The sequence below is a fragment of the Eleutherodactylus coqui genome, chromosome 2, assembly GCF_035609145.1.
Source record: "Eleutherodactylus coqui strain aEleCoq1 chromosome 2, aEleCoq1.hap1, whole genome shotgun sequence".
Classification (NCBI taxonomy): Eukaryota; Metazoa; Chordata; class Amphibia; order Anura; family Eleutherodactylidae; genus Eleutherodactylus; species Eleutherodactylus coqui.
In genome coordinates, this window is record NC_089838.1 from 229,702,986 (window position 1) to 229,723,634 (window position 20,649).

Consider the following 20,649-nt stretch of genomic DNA (forward strand, 5'->3'; position numbering starts at 1 on the left):
ATGCACCATATGTGGGAGACTTTGCAATCAGATAAAAAGTGACCAATCACAGCACAACAATTAATTTCCCAAAATGGTTGGAGAAATAAAATTGGAATCTTCATTGGTTGCAATAGAAAAATTTAGAGACATGGGGCCCAAAAAGTGTTATTGTTTTCACATAGCAATAAAGCCAGATTTCAGGGTGTATTTTTCTAGTGCAGGTCTGAAAGCACAAGCAGTTGTTTGTGATGTGCATATGCACAATATTTTCATGCATGAGCTTCTCACTTTAGGACAAGCCACTGCATGTCTATTGAGTCTGAGCCAATCTGAAACTTCAGTTTTATTTCTCCTTAGTTATGTAATTGTAAATTTCCTCTTGAGTGTTGAATCATTGTTTCGCTGAGTATTGCACTTCAGCTTTAGTTTATGGGCAGGAAATTAGACATTTACCGCTACTTAAAAACTTGAGCCTTTAAGTAAGTCAGAAGTAAAATTGATGATCATAGTTTTATTATTTAAATTAGTTTTATTTACACCCAATTGTTTCTAGGTTTTTTACACTTTTGATTTAGTCCCCATCAGTCAAAATGAAGTCAAACTGTTATTCAGTAAGCAATTTCAAACAGTAGGTCAAGATCAGTTTAGGAGAAGTTCAATGAAAGGCAATGACATGAAGTCAGATGGTCACATACTGAAGTTTATCTCCACTTTGTGTGACATCCTGTACTGTGAACACATGATTATTTTCCATGCCGGGGTGGGGAGATTGTGTTTCACATACTAGGTAGCAGGTAATATTGAGTCAGTAATAAGGAGCAATTAGTAGGGCAGACGGGGTATGGAAGTGTGTTGTAAAAGGAAATGGAAATCATGGAGGCTGCATTTCTTCACATTGGCAATCTTAGCACCCCAGGCCCTAGCAGCATCAAATCAAAGGTGCAGTACAGATCTGGGAAGGATAATGAATATGCAAAATTATTACAATACTTCTAAGTTATGGTGACATCATCAAGTGATCATTTACATACATATGCAGCATCAGCAAAAATAAGTACACCTTCTTTGAATTCTATGGTTTTACATAGCAGGATATAATTTTAAAAAACTTTGTCTTTACAAGGGCTTAAAATTAGGTAAATACGATCTCAGATGAGCAATGATCCCAAGCACACCAGAAAATCTACATTACAATGTATAAAAAAGAAAAGAATCAAGGTGTTGCAATGGCCAAGTCAAAGTCCAGACTGCAACTCCTTTGTAATGCTGTGTCATTTCAAACCTCAATAAACTCAAGCAACATTGTAAGGAAGGGCAGGCCTAAATTCCTCCAGAATGACATGAGAGACTGATAAAGTCATACAGAAAACCATTACTTCAGTTTATTGCTGCTAAACGTGGTTCTACAAGCTGTTGATTCATCAATGTACTTAATTTTTCACACACTGCTTCTGCATTTGGCTTAGTTTTTGGTAAATAATGACACTGTGCAATTAGTCATGTGTTCTTGTTTATTTGAGGTTTTATTTACCTAGTTTTACGACCTTTTAAGGACTAGATTTTTAAAAATTTGGAGCGATCACCTTGCGCTCCCAGCGGAGGATGCAGAGGACAAGCGGGGAGGAGTGGGGGTGCTTGTTCTCTGCATCCAGCTGTTCCCCGCTGGCAGCGCTCCCAGCGGAGGATGCACAAGACAAGCGGGGTGGAGCGGAATACAGCAGAAACAATAGTATCAGCTGTATCCCGCTGAGAACTCCTGATGAGGCCGATTGTTTTCTTTCAGCACACTGAAAGACAACGATGAGCGATGCTTTAACGAAAACTGCATGATGTCAGTGCAGTTACACACAGCGATTATCGCTCAAAAATGGCTTTAAGTTATTTTTGAGCGATAATCGTTGTGTCTAAATGGGCCTTTAGATGTAACAAGATGAACTGATTGTTTGATTTAAGTTGCCAAACAGTGAGTTATTCTTCCTGACAGTATGTTCAGTGTTTTGGAATATTAAAGGAGGTGTCTAGTTGTAAACTACAGATGGCGTACCCTCAGGATAAGACATTGATAGATTGGCAGGGATCCATCTGCAGGGACCCCAAGCGATCACCTGTTCTCTGGGCCGATGTGCTCGTGCACTGAGCTGATTTCTCCAGGAAGCAGATAGCTCTGTTCCCACTGCAGTGGGAAAGCTTGGTATTGCAGGCACTGAAATGAATGTCAACTTAGCCTGCAAAACCAAGCCTGACCACTGCAGTGGGAACGGAGCTGTCTGCTTCCTAGAGAAATCATCTCAGTGCACAAGCACGCCGATCCAGCAAATAGCTGATTGGTGGGGTTCATGGACTATGGTTTCCCGCCGATCTACTATTGATGACCTAACCGGAGGTTAGACTATCAATAGTTTACAACTTGACAACTTCTTTAAATCCTGTAAACGTTCAGTTAGTAAAAATCTTTTTGTTCATATATTGTATTTATAGACACCATTCTTGACTAAAGCACAGTAGACTTCTTCTTACTCCCGTTGTTCAGATCAACCCATTCTGGTGGGAGTTCCAGATTGTAGACCTCTCACCAATCTTGACGTTTTGCTCTGACATGTCTCAATAACACATCAGCACATAGGTAAAGATGTTGGAACATCTGCAGCTATTCGTAGCATACATGTCATGTTTGTTCCAGTTCTAATTATTAGATGTTAAGGGCTTATGCGTCCGTGTTACTGCAGGAAGAAGACGGCCGCACTTCAGGACGGACATCTCTCTGCAGCGCCGGAGAAAAGAACATGTGACCGGCTTCATTCCCGGTCATGCGTTCTTTCTTCGGCGCTGCGGGGAGTCGTCCATCCTGAAGTGCGGCCGTCTTCTTCCTGCAGTAACACGGGCACCGATGCGCCCGTGTGACTAAGCCCTAAAACTGTAGAGTATGTTAAAATCTGTAGGTATGGAAACTAGAAGTTCGGATTAACGTGATATCATTAAGAGTGTGTTCGCATCCCTCTTTGTGCCTTCAGGAAGCCTCCTGTGATATCATCAGAGTGTAGTACTCTATATATACCATATTTTCAGCTTTAAACCACATTTTAAAGTGTACATATACAGCAGAAGTAATATATAAAAAGGTTAAAACCCTGAGGCCCGCAGGATTGCCAAACTGATTTTTTCAGGACAACTTATCCAAATATCACAGACAGCCAACATTTTTTACTGACACACTGAAAAACAGTAATGAATCAGAAGGATTGTAAGTCACACATGTTTACAGCCCCGAATACTTACTGCTATGAAGTCACTTGTAGTATTTACTGTGAACTGTATAATAGCGACTAGAAATGAGCGAACGTACTCGTTAAGGGCGATTTCGCAATCGAGCATCGCTATTTTCGAGTACCTGACTACTCAGGTGAAAAGATGCGGGGGGCAGCGTAGTGGAGTGGGGGGGAACAGGGGGGAGCTCTCTCTCTCTCTCCCCCCCCCCCCTCCCCGCTGCAACCCCCCGCTCACCCCTGGCACCCCCCGAATCTTTTCACCCGAGTAGTCAGTTACTCAAAAATAGCGATGCTCAATTGCAAAATCGCCCTTAACGAGTACGTTCGCTCATCTCTAATAGCGAACTACCATCACAATCTGCTCAGCTTCAGAGAAAAATCATGGTACAATCAATATTTCACAAACAGTGGAAAAATATGCTTTATTTTTATGGACTGTCCAGAAATATACGGATGGCTGACAACCTGGATTATAGTCCAAAATCCTATTGTGTTAATTATATTTATGCATAAGTGAACACACTGTATGCTGATGCACTTTATAGTAGGAGAACACAACAGAAAAGAGCATTCTTATATTTAATATTGAGCATTTCTCTCTCAGGACACACAAATGTACAATTAGTTGAATTCCCACACCAATGGCAAAGCCACAGGGGTAGACAAAAATATTTAAAAAAAATATGTAGAGACCGATTTTAAGTGGAGGAAATATGACACAGATGCTGCCGGGCAGAAGTGAACATCTGCCAGAGCAACAAGGTTCCATTGGTCAGGGGCTTGAGCCACTAAGCTGCTGTTACCAGCTGGCTCCCAAAACCACCCAGAGCAGGGCAAGAGGTGAAGTCAATACAAATTTGGTGAGAAAGCTCTCAGTCAAGCAGGGGTCAAAAGGGCAGCTCAGTGCTAATGATTAGAATCCCATGCATTTTGTAGATGTTTCCATATTTTCCCCCTGTATGTAAAATGAGGGGTTTGCCATCACTATAGAAACCCTGGTTAGGCAGTCTGGGTCTTTGAAAGAACTCAGGAGCTTTTATGGTGCATGCTACATGCTGTAGTACCTCTAGGATAAGCATCCAACAGTTCTCCCAATGACTATTGCTCTTGCCCTTTCACACAGGATCATAGTTGTTCAGAGAATGGAGGCAGGGCGCACTGGAGATCTCTTCCATCCGCCCATCTCCATTCACTATGCGCAGGCAGTTACTCAAAGATTGAGTGACTCCTGTTGAGGCGGAATGCACGTGGCGCGGTTGGATTCCACCTGCAGGATCCTGCAGCAGAATCCGACCCAGTGCCCCGGACAGTGGCCCCTGCCAAATCTGTCTTGCGGATGGGCAGGCCATGACATGCGCAATATAGATGACGTCGCGACGTCATTAGACGATGACATGGATTCCGCAGCCTGTCCGCAGTGACTGCTGTGAAAGGGGAGCAGATAAGACGGCTTCCATTGACTTCAATGGAAGCCATTCACGTGGAATCTGTGCCGAATCTGTCTGGCGGATGGGCAGGCCGTGACATGCGCAATATAGATGACGCCGCTCCATCATTACACAATGACATGAATTCCGTGGCCTGTCTGCAGTGACTGCTGCGAAAGGGGAGCGGATCAGACGGCTTCCATTATCTTCAATGGAAGATTTCCGCGCGGCATCCGTGCCGAAATAGAGCATGCTGCGATTTTTCCTCCGCGAGCGGAAAATCACGATTGATTTCCACTCATGGATAGGGAAAAGCAGAAGCCCGCTCGGGATTCCGCAATGCAAATACGCCCCTGTGCATTGGGCCTTACACTAAGTAAGAAGTTGCCTGCTAGTCACTTAGTTTCATCTAACTGAAACAAAGCGACTGCTGAATGATTTTGTGCCCTGTCATCAGCTGTGTATACACAAGCCAACTATAGCCGCAAGATGCTGCTGCAAGCAATTATTTGGGTAATGATAGCCCCATATAATGGCACCTTAAAGCTGCTTTTACACGGAACGATTATTATTCGGATTCCTGCGATCCAGCGAGAATCTGAACATTTATCGTTCAGTGTAAATGCATGCCCTGACTGAATGACGAACGAGAAGTCTTTCAGTTCTTCTTCACCATTCAGTTTCTGCATGCAGAAAACTAAACAACGTGTAATTCAGTATAAACAGTCATTCAATCAGCGATGCTTGTTTCCGATTATATGGCAGGGACGAGCTCTCGGCATTTGTTGCCTGATAGATCATCCCATGTAAAAGCCCTGTTAGTCATGCCTATGTAAATTATTATAGAAAAGCTTAATGTAGTTACATGCACGCATATATTAGCAAATTACTGTTAACATAAGGATTCATTGCGTTAAATTCATTAAAGAAAGCTTGAAATAAGTCTAATTACTGAAAATGTAATGCATGTCCGAATTGGGTTATATAAAAGTTTACACAGGCACATACAAAGAGAAACCATACAGTGCATTACCCTATGCATCTAGTAAATAATCAGCAGGGATTATGTGCAAGCAGCTTATCTTGCCTAGAGTGTCCTATTGTCTACAAGCCATTAGCTGCTATGGAAATAGAAGACAGGAGGTTGGGTCTAATGTTCTCTCTCTATCTCTTTTTATTCCAGCTCAACAGAGACGTGAAGGATGTGCGATCAAACCTTCCTGCAAATCCTGTTTGGTCCTTGTTCCAAATGCAACAGAGAAAGACCATTGCGGACCGTTTACATAAAGGCTGTGCCTACTACTGTCTGTTCACTATGTGTGGAGATGGTATGTTTACATTTTAAGATCCGTGAATACAATCCTCAGGGCTGGATGAGTATGACTTGCATCAGAATCCTATTTTTATCCAACTGAAGGACAGTATGCAATTTCACTCTCAATTTTTTGTAAAAGGACACCAAGACACTTTTTACATAAGCGAATTACATGCACAGCAATCCCTTAATACATACCGATTTGCAAAATTGTCCCTAAAGGGCCATTTACATGGAACAATGATCGCTAGAAAATCTTTAAAAAGTGATCGTTTTAGTGATAATCCTTGCGTCTAAATGCGCGTTCATCGTGCGCTTTTCGGGCACTACTAGCTGATCGTTAAATTCAGTCCAACCTAAAAATCGCTTTCAGCCTTATCAGCAGTTCTCCATGGGGAGTGCTGATAGCATTGTTTCCCCATGGAGAACAAAGGATCTGAGCACAGATAAGAGCCCTCAGGCTATTAACTGCTTTCAGCTAAGGCTTCATTTGCACACTTAATTGCTCTTAAGTAGCTGAGTAGCTACTTAATAGTTTATGCAAAATGATCGCTCAAAGCTGTCACTCAAACTGTCGTTTGAGTGATCATGAGGCCGTGTAAATGGGCGTTATGGTGCACTGTCACAGCACATGTAAGGCTAAAGGGCCATTTACATGGGACAATCATCGTTCAAAATTCATTAAAACGAATGAAATTGAGCGATAATCATCCTGTGTAAATGCAATAGAATGTGAAGCGCGGAGTGAGAAGCCAGGAATCCAGTTGTGTTTTCTGCCCATCTAAACGCTCTGCACGAGTGCTAACGACCTTAGCGGTGACGTCAATGTACGTGCAGTCGTTTAGATAATTGTCGTACCCTCAAAATTGGATAATTACTTACTACTGACTCCCTTATATTAATATAACCCAGCTCTATATCTGCTATTCTCTACTGACTGCCCTCTAACAATATAGGCCAGCGCTATTCATGCTACTCTCTACTGACTCCCTTCCACCAATGTAGTCCAACGCTACACCCTATCGACTCTCCTCTACAATTGAAGACCAGCAATATACCTGCTATTCCCTACTGACTCCCTTATATTAATATAACCCAGCTCTATATCTGCTATTCTCAACTGACTTTCCTCTACCTATGTACCAAGGCACTATATCTGCTAATCTACTGACTGCCCTCTAACAATATAGGCCAGCGCTATTCCTGCTACTCTCTACTGACTTCCTTCCACCAATGTAGTCCAACGCTACACCCTATTGACTCTCCTCTACAATTGAAGACCAGCAATATACTTGTTATCCCCTACTGACTCCCCCCTACCAATGTGGCCCAACACTATACCTGCTACTTCCTGCTAACTCACCTCTACTAATATAGCCCAGCACTCATCACTTCTTCTTCAGACCGCCTGCAGACTTCGAGTGACAGTGCGGGAACCAGTGAGCAGGTGACTACAAAAAAATACATCCCCCAGCTCCCCATTACCTCCTTAAACAGCTTCATAACTCAGTTTATGGTGCTGTTTGGTGTGACAGTGTCTCTTAAAAGCCTTGATAGAACTTATTATACAGCCATTTGAAGTAGGGTTGGCAAATACTGAATTTAAAACGGTCATTTCAGTCTATGTGTAGAGCAGAGGAGATGCAGTGGGGGAGCCATTCAATTATGTCATTCCCTGAATGGCTGTGATTGGTTCATAGAGTGCCGGCTCTGATTGGCTAAGCCACGGCGCTTGTGATCAAATTACAGCAATCTCATGCTGGAGGCAGGGTATTCAAGCCCTGTTACCAGGAAGAGAATGCTCTCTCAGCGCTGAGGACTACACGGAAGACTGCCGGAGCACCACAGACCAGCGTGAGGGACCCGAACGCTGCCTGCTAGGTGAGTATTGGTTAGTTTTTTTCATGTAGTGTAGCTAGAGCTTATTTTCGGGGTACGTCTTATGTTCAGGGGAAACACGGTATCTGTGATTCTCCTGCTGGCGCCCTGTCCTAAGGTGGGGTGGCATGGACTTTGTTTATGTTGTCATCCCCCATTTACAATCGGAGGACATATTTGTTCTGTGATTGTCACATATGGGGGTCTTTTTTCCCAGAAAGGCTTGAAAAATTAAACACTTGCACATCTAATTTCGCCTTAATCCCACAATCATTGCTTACCGCAACATCTAATTGGTTTTACAGAAGAAATTAAAAAAAATGTTTTTCCTTATACAGTTCTTTAAAAAAAATTACACATAATTGGTGTTGCCACCTCCTTACTTTCCACAACAAATCCGCTGCATTTTTGTATAATGCTGTGTATTCTGAATCTGCAGCATGTCTATTTATTCAGGGTTGAATTCCATAGCTATTCCGCAAGTGAAAGTGCAGCTGAATCCGTACCATTTAGGTGTGGATTTGGCCACCACAGAATTCTTGCAGAATTGCTGGTGTATTCCATTGCGGAATGCCCACAGTTATTCCGCCATATGAGAAGATGGCCTAAAAAGTACAAGTTGTCCTGTAGAAAACAAGTGTTTATCTGTTTACTGAAAAATAAAAATGCTATAGTCTAGGAATATAGTAGCACAAAAAAATCTTTCTGTATGAAAAAAAAGTGCTTTATATCGTGCAAACGTAGTAAAACATGATAAAACCTATATTAAGTTGGTGCTGTCGTAATCGTAATGATCCATAGAATAAAGTTAAAATAATATTAATACCACATGGTGAATACCCCAAAAATGAATCCCAAAAGTTAATAGAGAAATTGCTTTTTTCATTGTCCCTTGCAAAAAAAAATTGTATCAAAGTTATGGAATAAGTACCTGAAATTGGGTCCTATAAAAACTAGAACTCATCCTACAAAACACAAGGTCTCATACAGCTACACTGACGAAAAAAGAAAGTTATGTCTGCTGGAACACAAAAGGAGAAATGATATACTGGGTCTTAAGGCTAAATTAGTTATGTCAATAAAAAGGGGTTAGAAATAATTCAGTTATGCACCAAGTATTTACATGACATAAATTAAAAATCTTAACTAAAAAAGTGCCATTTTCGGGAAGGTTTTCCCTATTTTAATGTGACTATTAGGGGGTAAAGAGCAGTGAAGTATTGTATGCCTGCCATCTGTGACAAAGGTTACACACTACATTGTTGAAGTGTCAAAGTTTTACTTAGAATCTGATGCAACCAAATCAAAGAAGAAGACAGAATGTTCTTGCAGTCAATTCCTTGTTTTTCAGCCGGATGTCTTGGCTGAAACTTGGTATGACATAGTTTGTTTACAAAGCATTGCTCCCTTCTACTTGCACTGTAGCTACCTACACGGCTCCAGTAAGGTAAGAAGAATTATGTCATTGGCAACAGCCCAGTTACGCTTTTTCACATGACTACACTTCATGCAGTTTCCACCAGAATGGGTCATTCCGACTCCCTGCCAACTAGAGATGCCTACCCCTACCTTGTAGTAACTCCATCCAAAATGCATAATCCCTATTTGCTGCTGTAGTCCAGCTGTGCAGCAGATCTCAGTTTTGATCAGGTATTTGTAATTGCTACATTGTCATTCACAGGTTACACTTATTTACAAACTCAATGTAACAACTGCTCCCATGGAAAGGGCAACTTGTTACTAACATGATTGGATAGGCTTGTTTAAAAAGCACCTGCAGTCTTCTGTTTGTATTTCTTCTCCACGATCACATTGTCATTCAGAAGTATACGCACTATGTATATATTCTGCAATAATATATTCTGCGTACTGTATCAATATCAAAATCTTATACCATTGTGATTTAATATTATTAATGCAAACGTGTCGTTTCGTCATCTAAAAGTTTAAAATATAACAAAATGCTCTTTTGTATTTTGCCAAATAAAGCTATTCTTGTTACAAAAAAAAGGTTTGTCTCCAGCCGAGCAGCTGCTGCTCCACCATCCCTGATAGTGCGGCCATCCCCATCATACACTGCTCCACTTCCACCTCCCTCCTCTCCTCTCCTCCAACCTTCTCTCTCTTTTTTTTATCCCAAGATGGCAACCGAGGCATTGCAAGAGAACGAGACCCTGGCCTCCTTGAAGAATGAGGCAGAAAGCCTGAAAGGGAAGCTGGAGGAAGAGAGAGCCAAGCTGCATGATGTGGAGCGTACGTATGTTCATGCCTGCCTCTGTGTATTGTGACATCTGCTCAGGGACTCTGCTGGGAAGTGATGAGAGCCGGTGACATGACAGGGGAGGAGGGATGCATGCAGCTGATCAGATCCGCTCATATGGCTCCAGCTCTGGAATGATATCCCTGTGCCTACATGTATTGTAGCCATTATGTCATCCCATCCATGCACTGAACCAAAGCCTTCCTTATGTGGTTACATTCTGCATCTTTCCCAGGACTCACACGTACGAATCATGAGTCATGCAGTCTGCACTGTACTCTACAGAGGTCCAGTGAATCACATGTTGCTATGTGATATATAACAGCGGAGCATGTGTTATTATATTACATTAGTCTGGCCAGATAAAATAATGAATAATCACTGGATGATTCATTGCACTGAGATATCCAATGCCCATTGCTCAGCTGCCCTAAAAACATATAAAGACCTCTTGTGTTATTATTTATAGATATCCTGATGCTTATATAGCACCAACGTATTCCACAGCACCAGTCATATGACAGTACAACATTTGTTCCTAAGGATCGGGACTCTGAGCAGCATGCAGCAATGCTCACAGACTAGCAAGACACACAGCTTTCACCATTGGCTTAAAGGGGTTGTAAGCTGTTGATGAGCTATCCTCTGGACAGGTCATCAATAGTAGTCCATCACTCAGCACCACCACCAATCAGCTGTTTGCCAGGCCAGTGCACTCATGCATTGAGTTTATTTTCTGCAGGAAGCACCAGCTTTGTTCTTACTGTAGTATCCAGGCTTGGTATTACAGGCAAAATTCCTATTCATTTCAATGGGAGCTTGGCCTGCAGTACCAAGACTGGCCACTACAGTAAGAATGGTGCTGTCTGCTTCCTGCAGAAATCAGAACAGTACCCAAGCTTGCAGCCTTTGGTGAACAACTGATCAGCAAGGGGGCTGGGCGATAAAACCGGCTGTTCTACTAATGAGGACCTATCCTAACTGAACAACCCCTTTAAGTGTCATAAATAGCTTAAATATTGATGGGATATCGGGACAAATGGATTGCATTTTGTCTATATATGTTATTTGTGAGGTGCATCTCACAGCTGTTGACAAAGGCTTTTGCAGCCAAAACGCATTCAGCATAAACCTGTGAGCTGTATGCTTTTCAATCAATATAGAATTTGCTTTTCTCCATCGGGGCACAGCAGCTGGTGTGATCATAATGGGTGCTTGTCCCATAAATTGTGCACCAAGATTGCGATTTTCTATTTGCCGAGGAGAAATCGCAACATGCTGCAATTTTGTGCGGGCTGTGCAAGGACAGCTTCCATTGAAGTCAATGGAAGCCGTTCATCCCGTGGCCCTTCCACAATCATCATTGCAGAAAGGTCACGGGATCTGCGTCATCGCCTAGCGATGGCGCAGCCTATTCTGTTCTGCGCAGGTGCGCCAGCCGGCACATCAGCAGAACAGAATAGCAGACTGTGAACAGGTAAGCAGGGGTCACCGATCGAGCACAGGGTTGGATTCCGCATGTGGAATCCGACCTGCCCGTGTGCAGCGGGCCTAAGAGAAAATTTGAATGTGTTCCTGCAAAGTTGCAATTTTTTGCTCCTATTTGGTATTAATATTTATCAATATTGTAGTAACACGCATGAAGGATATTTTTGGATAAGTGAAACAGAAAAATTTAATTTTTGAATTTCCTTCTCGATTGTTATAAAATCCAGTGGTTGTGGTGGTAAAAATAACAAGTGTGAATTCTGGTTTTGTGTGTCCAGTAAATTTACACTCTGATGGAACAGAATTTGTGATAAACAATTATATATTATCTTAGACAATAAAAAGTCTGACAACTAAAGCTGCTTTCACACCTACGTTAGCGATCAGTTCAGCATTTCCATCTCTGCTCTGCTTTTGGAGAAGAGAAACTGATATAAAGCGTAAAAAACAGCCGTACACTGCGCTATTTTTCCATCCAAAAAATGGAATCCTGACAGAATGGAAACAAATAGAAGCCTTTCCGTTTTTTTTAAACCAAATTCAAATCAATTGGGGACAGAACTGATCAGTTTTTTTCAGTTTTATTTAAGTTTTTTTCCTTCAAAAACAGAGCAGAGAGACAGAAAACCTGATGCAGGTATGAAAGCAGCCAAGGCCGGCTGTCAACGGGCGTGGCGAAGTCCCACAGCAGATCTCCACTGCGGGAGCCGCCGCCCGGGAGCAGAAGCCGCTGCCGAATCTCCGTCGGTCAGCCCTATCTGATAGATAGGCTGGCCGCGGAGAATCGGGGCAATTTGCAGCATGCTGCGAATTGCCCGCCGTGAGCGGAGAATTGCAATGATTCTCTGCTCTTGGGCAGGGACCGGCGCTTTCCATAGCAATGCTATGGAAAGCGTCAGCCGCCATGATTCGCCGGCGGTTTACCACCGGCAAATACACTGCCGTAGACATGGGGCCTAAGGCCGGAGTCACACGAATGACGCATTCCTATGCGCCTAAGACCAACTTTTTTGGGCATTGAACAAAGCTTTCTTGCATATGTATTGGCATATTTTACTGTACTTTTTCCGCCCTTGGGGGATGTTTATTTGTGTGCGGTAAACAAAGACGAACCAATTGAAAAGGCTAATTTGTTTAATGAGTTCTAGATGTCTTATTTTTTCCAGCGGAATTACACAGTGTATTACACATCTCCTTGTTTATTGACTTCTATTGAGTCCTTTCATGCAGAAATGCGCAGAAAAGTAGAATATCCTGCATTTTTTTTGCGCAACTAATATGTGTGTACAAAATATGAAAATGTGAACCAATCCATTCAAATTAATGGGTTCTAATTTCTGTATATTGTCCATGCAAATATGCCCATGTGACTCTGACCTGAGGCTAGGGACGCACAAACATGTGTGTCAGCATGCCATGCGCCTACCTTTCGTGTGAGCACGCAATCATATGCGTACTTGCTGCATGCTGCTAATCCCCACACACTTGAAGTCAATGGAGGCCATCCAACCCGCAGCCCATACGCAATTAACATTGTGTATGGGCTGCGAATACCCACGTCATCGCTTAGCAACGTCTACAAACATTCCCCAAAACGGAAATAAAAACATTCCCCCAAAAATTGTGCTGCACATGACTTACAATGAGCCCCCATGGTCATCGGCAATGCAGATTATTCAGATACGCAAGGTCACCGTCCGGACTCGCAGCCGGAATACGCTGCAGGCCTCCTGCATGTGGAATCTGGTCCGCCCGTGTGAGCCTGGCCTAAGAAGAGCAACTTTTTGTTGCTTGTTTTCCTTATCATACCCTTATAAGTTGGCATTATTTATTTGGGAATAACAGACTCCACATAGAACATGTTTTAACCCCTCAGTTTGCTGAGCAGGAGCCCAGTAGGCCTGGTGCATAAATTACCATGAGGAGCCTCAGCCAGTAGGTGACCTGCTGGAATTCTTAGCTGTTGTGGGGAACTGAGTGGTCCAGACTGCCAAAAAAGGCAGCAATGTAGGCACATATCCTTAATGCTGAATTGTAGACTTCTTGGTAGTTTTCCATACTTTTATCATCACTTAAAGGGGTTTTCCAAAGAGTAACATTTATAGCATACAAATTGCTTATGTCTTAAATGTCTGATTGGCTGTGATCTCCCTACAATCCTAGTGATCCTGAGAATGGGATGTGCGGCCCACCATTGCCAGCAGAGAATTGGCTATGAATAAATAGCCATACTTAACTGAATTCTACAAAAAAACAAACTATTGAGTGAGTTTACTCAACTGTTTCCAAATCTCTGAAGGCCTGTAATGCCGGGTGCATACACAGCACAAACATTACACTGTTGAACCAGCTTACACAACTATCTGCCAAAAAGGATATTGACGTGCCATAAATATTATTTATTATGATATAGTTTCCCTGGTTTTACTCATTGCTGTTTTTGTTATATTATAACAGTCTCTATGGACTTCAAAGTAATTGATCAAGCATCCGCTCGTGGAATGCAGGAAGGATATAGAGGATACAGTAGTTTATTGCACAGAACCATGAAACATTAGGAAATTACTTCATTGAGATTTTCCATGTAGAGAAGTTTAATCTTCCAACCCGCCTCCCTGTATGTTATCTTTGCCTAATGATCTAAAGGTGGCCATATTACCTACTGTAGAATGAGGGTAATGGTTGAACAGCAATTGAATGAATGATTGTCTGCTGAACTACCATTTTGCAGAGACAGCCATGCGCCTTGTAGTCCATATTAAGAAATGGTCAGGGAGGCGCTTCAGGTGGCTAGTTGGTGGAGTATATTTAGTGTGATCACTGGAAAATCGTGACTCGTGAGAGAGTGAAGATGAAACTAAAATAAAATAAAATTAAAAATGACTCACCTGGCGTATGGTGGAAACTCCTGTGGAGAGGAGTCCCACCAACGCCTCCAAAGTCCGAGTTGGCTTATCAGATCTCTTATGGGATCTTTCATATGATGTCCGGCTGGTTCCCTGGTCGCTGGAGTGCTGCTGCAGAGCTGCTGTGTCCAATGTTAGATTGGGCCCACGGTGTGAATAGGTTCAAAGTAAAAAAATATAAAAAATGCTTCTGCGCTGCCTCGAACAAACGACCGGTTTTGACAATAATAATATTGTCTAAAGGATTTATTTAGGTTTAGGTACAACGCGTTTCGTCGTTAAACACGACTTTATCAAGTACATACGTATATATATTATGTACTTGATAAAGTCGTGTTTAACGACGAAACGCGTTGTACCTAAACCTAAATAAATCCTTTAGACAATATTATTATTGTCAAAACCGGTCGTTTGTTCGAGGCAGCGCAGAAGCATTTTTTATATTTTTTTACTTTGAACCTATTCACATTGTAGTCCATATTGGCCATTATAGGCATTCAGACTATACACAAATGTCCGGACGATGGACAGGCAAACTTTCTGGGAACACTATTGGAATGTTCTTTCAGGAAAGATATTTTGTCCAACATTTGGCCAAAAATTTCAAACATGTCCAAATTCCAGAAAATGATGGTGTTTCATCACTTGGCTAAAACTTTTGCTTGTTCTGAAATTTCACCTGGAAAACATTTGTTATCATTGAAATTGTCCATTTTCATTAAAGAGAAACTGTTGCATTCCTGCAGCACTAAATTATGGTGCTGTTATAGGACATGGCAGGGACTCGGGTGGGGTATTGTTTATACTCACCCGCTTCCACAATTGAGTGTTGTCCTCCTCTGATGCTGTGCACGAAAATCTGACTCTTTTCAGAGTCCTGTACGCACGCTATCCTATACAAGTCTATATGAGTCTGATTTTCATGTGCCGGAGGGGGACACCACTGCATCCAAGAGCAGGTGAATATAAAGAGTACATCCCCCCTCCCGGTCACCTCCCCTAAAAGCACCATAGCTTAGTTTATGGTGCTGTCAGGACGTGACAGGTTTCTTTTAACTTTAATTTTAAGGTACCTTTACATGAGGTAAGCAGAGCACTGAATGGTCCCAATATGATTTTATTCACAAATGCAACCCTAAAATATCAATCATCCACACAATATATTCATAAAGAAACGCTATTTACTGAACACTTGACTATTTTGTTTTACTAAGTAAAAAAAATATATTTATACACAACCTAATGTAGAAAGTGGCACCTTCCCGTGATCAGGGAGTGTTGGCTTCTGCCAGACTTCCTTTTCTCCCTGTAATGTTGTATGCTCTCCTAGGCCAGGACAAGGGCTTGGTAAAGTAGGCAGTCTCCTGAATCTTTGTCTTCAGCACCAAGAGAGCTTGTCCCATCTCTGATGTCCACACCATTATACAACACTTCTACATGCCTGAAATATCAGGATCTGCAAGAAACATTTTATACTCCTGCTGGTATCTGGTCCACGAACCACATCATGTTCACATAGCCAGCACTTGTTACTGTTTGAAACCTCTTAGGCCTCATGTCCACGGGGAAAATCAGATCCGCTGCGGATTTGTAACGCGGATTTGGGCTGCGGATGCACTGTAATTGTCTTTTACTTTTCATGCGGGAGATCAATTGAGCTATGTGCTCTGAGGTCCCGCATGCGTGATCCGCACTAAAATGGAGCATGTCCATTTTTTTTCCATGCTCCAGAAATTTTTTAATTACCATCCGCAGGTATTTATCTACCCACGGGTGGTCAATGCATTCCTATGGGCTGCGGATCCATGTGCGGGAAAAACGCTGCGGATTTTAATTCTTATTTTCCCCGTGGACATGAGGCCTTAATTCCATCCATTGCGGAAAGACTTCTAGTTAAAATAAGTTACTAACCCCACTTTAATTAATCTTTCTAAATAATTCATCTAATCTCTTTGCTCACTACAAAAACTGCATGTTGAGGGTACATCACATCGGGACAATTTTTCGTTTGAGTTTCACGCAAACTTTGTGTTTCTGTAATTTTTCTGCACAATTTTTATCTGTTTTTCATCTGATTTTTATATGCGTAAAAAAATGCCTGATGGGTTCTGCACACTTTCTTTAAAGGTTGCCATGATTACATGCAATAAAAACAGATCGCAGTTGCATTCAACAAGTACAATACATTTTTTAATACCCCCATAAACTTGAATGGGTGATTTTCAGCAAGAAATCGCAACAAAAATAGGACATGCTGCAATCTTTTTTGCTCGGACTGCATGTCCGATTTAAAAAATCGCACATGTGACTATAACCATATCAAATAATTAGCTTTATTTCCGTCTGATTTCGGTCTGATTTTTACAGGCAGAAAGTAGGATGGAAAAATCATTCGTGTGACGATACCCTACAATGTAGATCACGGCTCGGGCAAGAAACTCATTTACTGAAAAGTCCAGCCCGTATAAGAGAGCAGTAGAAGTTCAACTTGATTTGTCACTACAAACTTAAAATAAACTTACGTGAAGATGTTTCCTAAACACAACCCTTTTGAGATAAAGTCAGGTTACTTAGTGGTAAATCCAGTATCATTCCGGCATAGCAACATTATGTAATAATTATGCAATAGAAGGCTGGGAAGAATAGCATTGCAAGTGGGTGGGAAGGATGTTCACCTGGAATGAGGAAAGGGTGGGTAGTGTTATCTCATAGCGAAACTTAGTGCACCTCTTTACATAACTTTGTTATTTAGTTTTGTTTTCTTTCTTTGTTTAAATGTAAATGCTTTCATTATCTGGCACAAAATCTGTTTCATATTAGCGCTAATCCTCCATTTTGGCTTCTGTCTCTCTTTTTTATTTTTGAAGCAGAAAGATGGAATTAAAACAGAATTAGGGCTTATTCAGACGACCGTATATCAGCCGGGTATTCACGCCCGGCCGATATACTGTGTCTGTCTCTGCAGGGGGAGGAGGCTGGAAGAGCCGGGAGCAGTGCACTGAGCTTCCGCCTCCTCTCCGCCCCTCGGCACTATTTGTAATAGGATGGTGTGGGAGGGGCAGAGAGGAGGCGGGAGCTCAGTGCACTGCTGCCGGCTCTTCCAGCCTCCTCCCCCTGCAGAGAGGGACGACGTATATCAGCCAGGCGTGAAAACCCGGCCGATATACGGTCGTCTGAATAAGCCCTAAGCAGTTTTTTTTTTACCACCATTGATTTAAATGGAGTACTTAAAAACTGAGAAAGCAAACGGAAAGCTTCTGTTTAGAGATGAGCGAGCGTACTCGGAAAAGCACTACTCGCTCGAGTAATGTGCTTTATCCGAGTATCGCTGTGCTCATCCCTGAAGATTCGGGTGCCGCTGCGGCTGACAGGTGAGTCGCAGCGGGGAGCAGGGGAGAGCGGGCGGGAGAGAGGGAGAGAAAGATCTCCCCTCCGTTCCTCCCCGCTCTCCCCTGCAGCTCCCCGCTCCGTGCCGGCACCTGAATCTTCAGGGACGAGCACAGCGATACTCGGATAAAGCAAATTACTCGAGCGAGTAGTGCTTTTCCGAGTACGCTCGCTCATCTCTACTTCTGTTCCATGAGGTTTATATTTTTTTAAGTGGAACAAATAGCACCATTTAAAAACTAGAAACCTTACAAAATGAAAGCAAATACAAAGCTTTCCGTTTTTAAAAACCCCATTAATATCAATAGTGGTAAAAATGGAACTGTTTAATTCTGTCTCTCTGCTACAAAGATGGAAAGCCAAGGAATAAATGCTGTGAATGAGCCCTCAGTGACGTAACAGAATGTATGTCAATGTAGACGTGTGCATAAATGCAGTATTACACTCCGCTTTGATAGAACTCCGTCCATCAGAGTTTGCAATGTTATGTTATATTGCAGTACACAGTACATTGGCATGCTGTATTTTCCTTCTTGACCTTTGTAACAATTACATTCAAATGAATACATTAATTTGGTCACGAAGTCAAGTAGCTGACCTTGTACCAAACATAACTGGCTGATATTACCCCATCACTATATGAGCACATGACACATTATTACATCTTGTGACATTATCTCTCCCTTCCAGGAAACTGACCTAATACATCATAGGCTTTCTTCCCGTTCATCATTTCTTCAATGTTTTGGAAATAGTCTACGTGTCAACAACTGAAGCAATTCATTGGCATAATCCGCAACTAAATAACACCTTTCATGTATTTTTTTTATTAGTCTGAGCTTACTTTTTGTGGATGATGCTATTCCCTGACCCACACACCCCCTAGGTGTCTCCACACACCTTTTGGGTGCTTGCCTTAAATGCTTTTGACCCACGTCACAGGTTTCTCACCAGCCAAGCCAGAAGCCTACTGCACACTGATGAGGGGCAAACACCTCGAAACAGCTGTCTGTGTATGGGTTCTGGCTTGGTTTCCTATTGCCAATCATTGTTTTACAGACTTGTTAAAAAGTCGTACATTAATTTGCAGGAATGCTGCCATCCAATAGGTGGCGCTGCAGAGGTATTGTTCCATCTTACTTATTTACATACATTACCCAGAGGAGCATGCATGGCCTTATAAGTCTCCTCACTCACCTTTCATTTGTCTTCTCATACCCCTTCTGGGTGCTCTCCTTGGGAAGAGACGATGCCACCCCCCGACCCATTCAACCCCTAGGTGTCTCCACACACCTTTTGGGTGCTCTCTAAGGAGAGACAACACCCCTCTTGACCCTAACTTTTGTGATGTATATGGGAATGCCATTTGGCTATATAAAGAGAGACATATCATACTTGCTTATTGTGGATAAAAACTGCCCAACTGACGAAAATGTGTCTAATTTCCTTGTTTTAGTACCTGGACTTTTTCCGCCCTGCCGTTCCATCAGAGGAAAAAAGAGGTTCAGATTTACTAGCCATGGGATTTTCTGATCTTCAGTTCTGCTCAAATCAGTTCTGTTCCATCTGTTTTCCTTTTTATTGGAAAAATAGCGCAGACTGCAGTACTTTGTTTCACTACAAAAAATGGAAATTGAATGAAAAGCACCCTTTTCTTGTTTTTTTTTACATTATAGTCAATGGGTGACAGAATTGAACAGAAATGTTGCTGTTTGGTTCCATTTTTGTTGTCCGTTTAATGGATCCATTCTTAAATGCATATTTGCAGAATGGAAGAAAGACAAAATGGGTTTGTTAAAAATGTATGTAAACGGAACGAAATGGAAAGAAACTAACAGAAACGGTCCTTTTTTCCCCCTAAATCTGCCTACTAGATCTGTTAAAAAATGAAAACTTTAGTTTCCATTTGATTCTGTTTTAATTTGTTTTGCTATGCCTTTCTTTCTTTAGAAAAAAAGGACTGTTATTAATGGAAAGCATGTGAATGACCTAGGATAAAACGCATGAAGATGGCAGTAATATGCATTTGAAATAACATGATTCCCTAAAAGGAGCAATCATATTATATTTGCAAACTGTGTGACTACACGGGGGCTCACTATGTGTGTGTGTGGGGGGGGGGGGGGGGGGAGGGGTACACTGACACCTTAAAAGCATCTTCCTCTAGTCTATTATATTGCTTGCAAGAGACTGAGCTAAATCATTTCATTTCATTTAATGCGATATAAAGGAGGTACTCTAAGATGAGCTACTGAGGAGCAAGGTTCCCATTGCTCTCTGTGTACACCCATGCTCCTTGGTATCCATGTATGCAATGGTATGTTATGTGGCTTGGGAATTTGGTTCACACAATGAGAAAGATGCAATAGGAAGGATTTCTATTTGATTATAATATGCGATTCATGCTGGCAGTGGCGAGTTACAATATCAGTACTGGATTAGCACTTCCATACTGTACACCTGTGGGTTTACTACATTTTGATGGAAATGAATGGTTGACCCACAGCTTCTACTATTGAGCAGTTCTATTAATGTGTCAGATCTTCCTATTAAGCCTTAAAGGGAAATCTGCTTTTATGAAGAAACAGCTAGCAGACATAAGTTTGTGCTCACATATTGCTTCTACGGTACGTGTAAAGCCACATGGAAGGTGGTAACCACATGGTAAGGTATCACTGCTAGCCTGATGAAAACGTTTATGACAGCACAGCGGTGGTTATGAGGTATTTACATCATTCAA

General features: G+C 42.0%; 1 protein-coding gene across 1 annotated transcript in view; it reads left to right on the forward strand.

Moving 5' to 3' along the window:
* Positions 1-5,877: 5,877 nt before the first annotated feature.
* GNB5 (G protein subunit beta 5) overlaps positions 5,878-20,649 on the forward strand; it is a 39,444-nt gene continuing 24,672 nt past the window's right edge. The window contains exons 1-2 of the mRNA XM_066592590.1: positions 5,878-6,003; positions 10,010-10,121. Of these exons, the coding sequence (XP_066448687.1) occupies positions 5,878-6,003; positions 10,010-10,121 (238 nt within the window). The remainder of the gene's footprint in view (positions 6,004-10,009; positions 10,122-20,649) is intronic.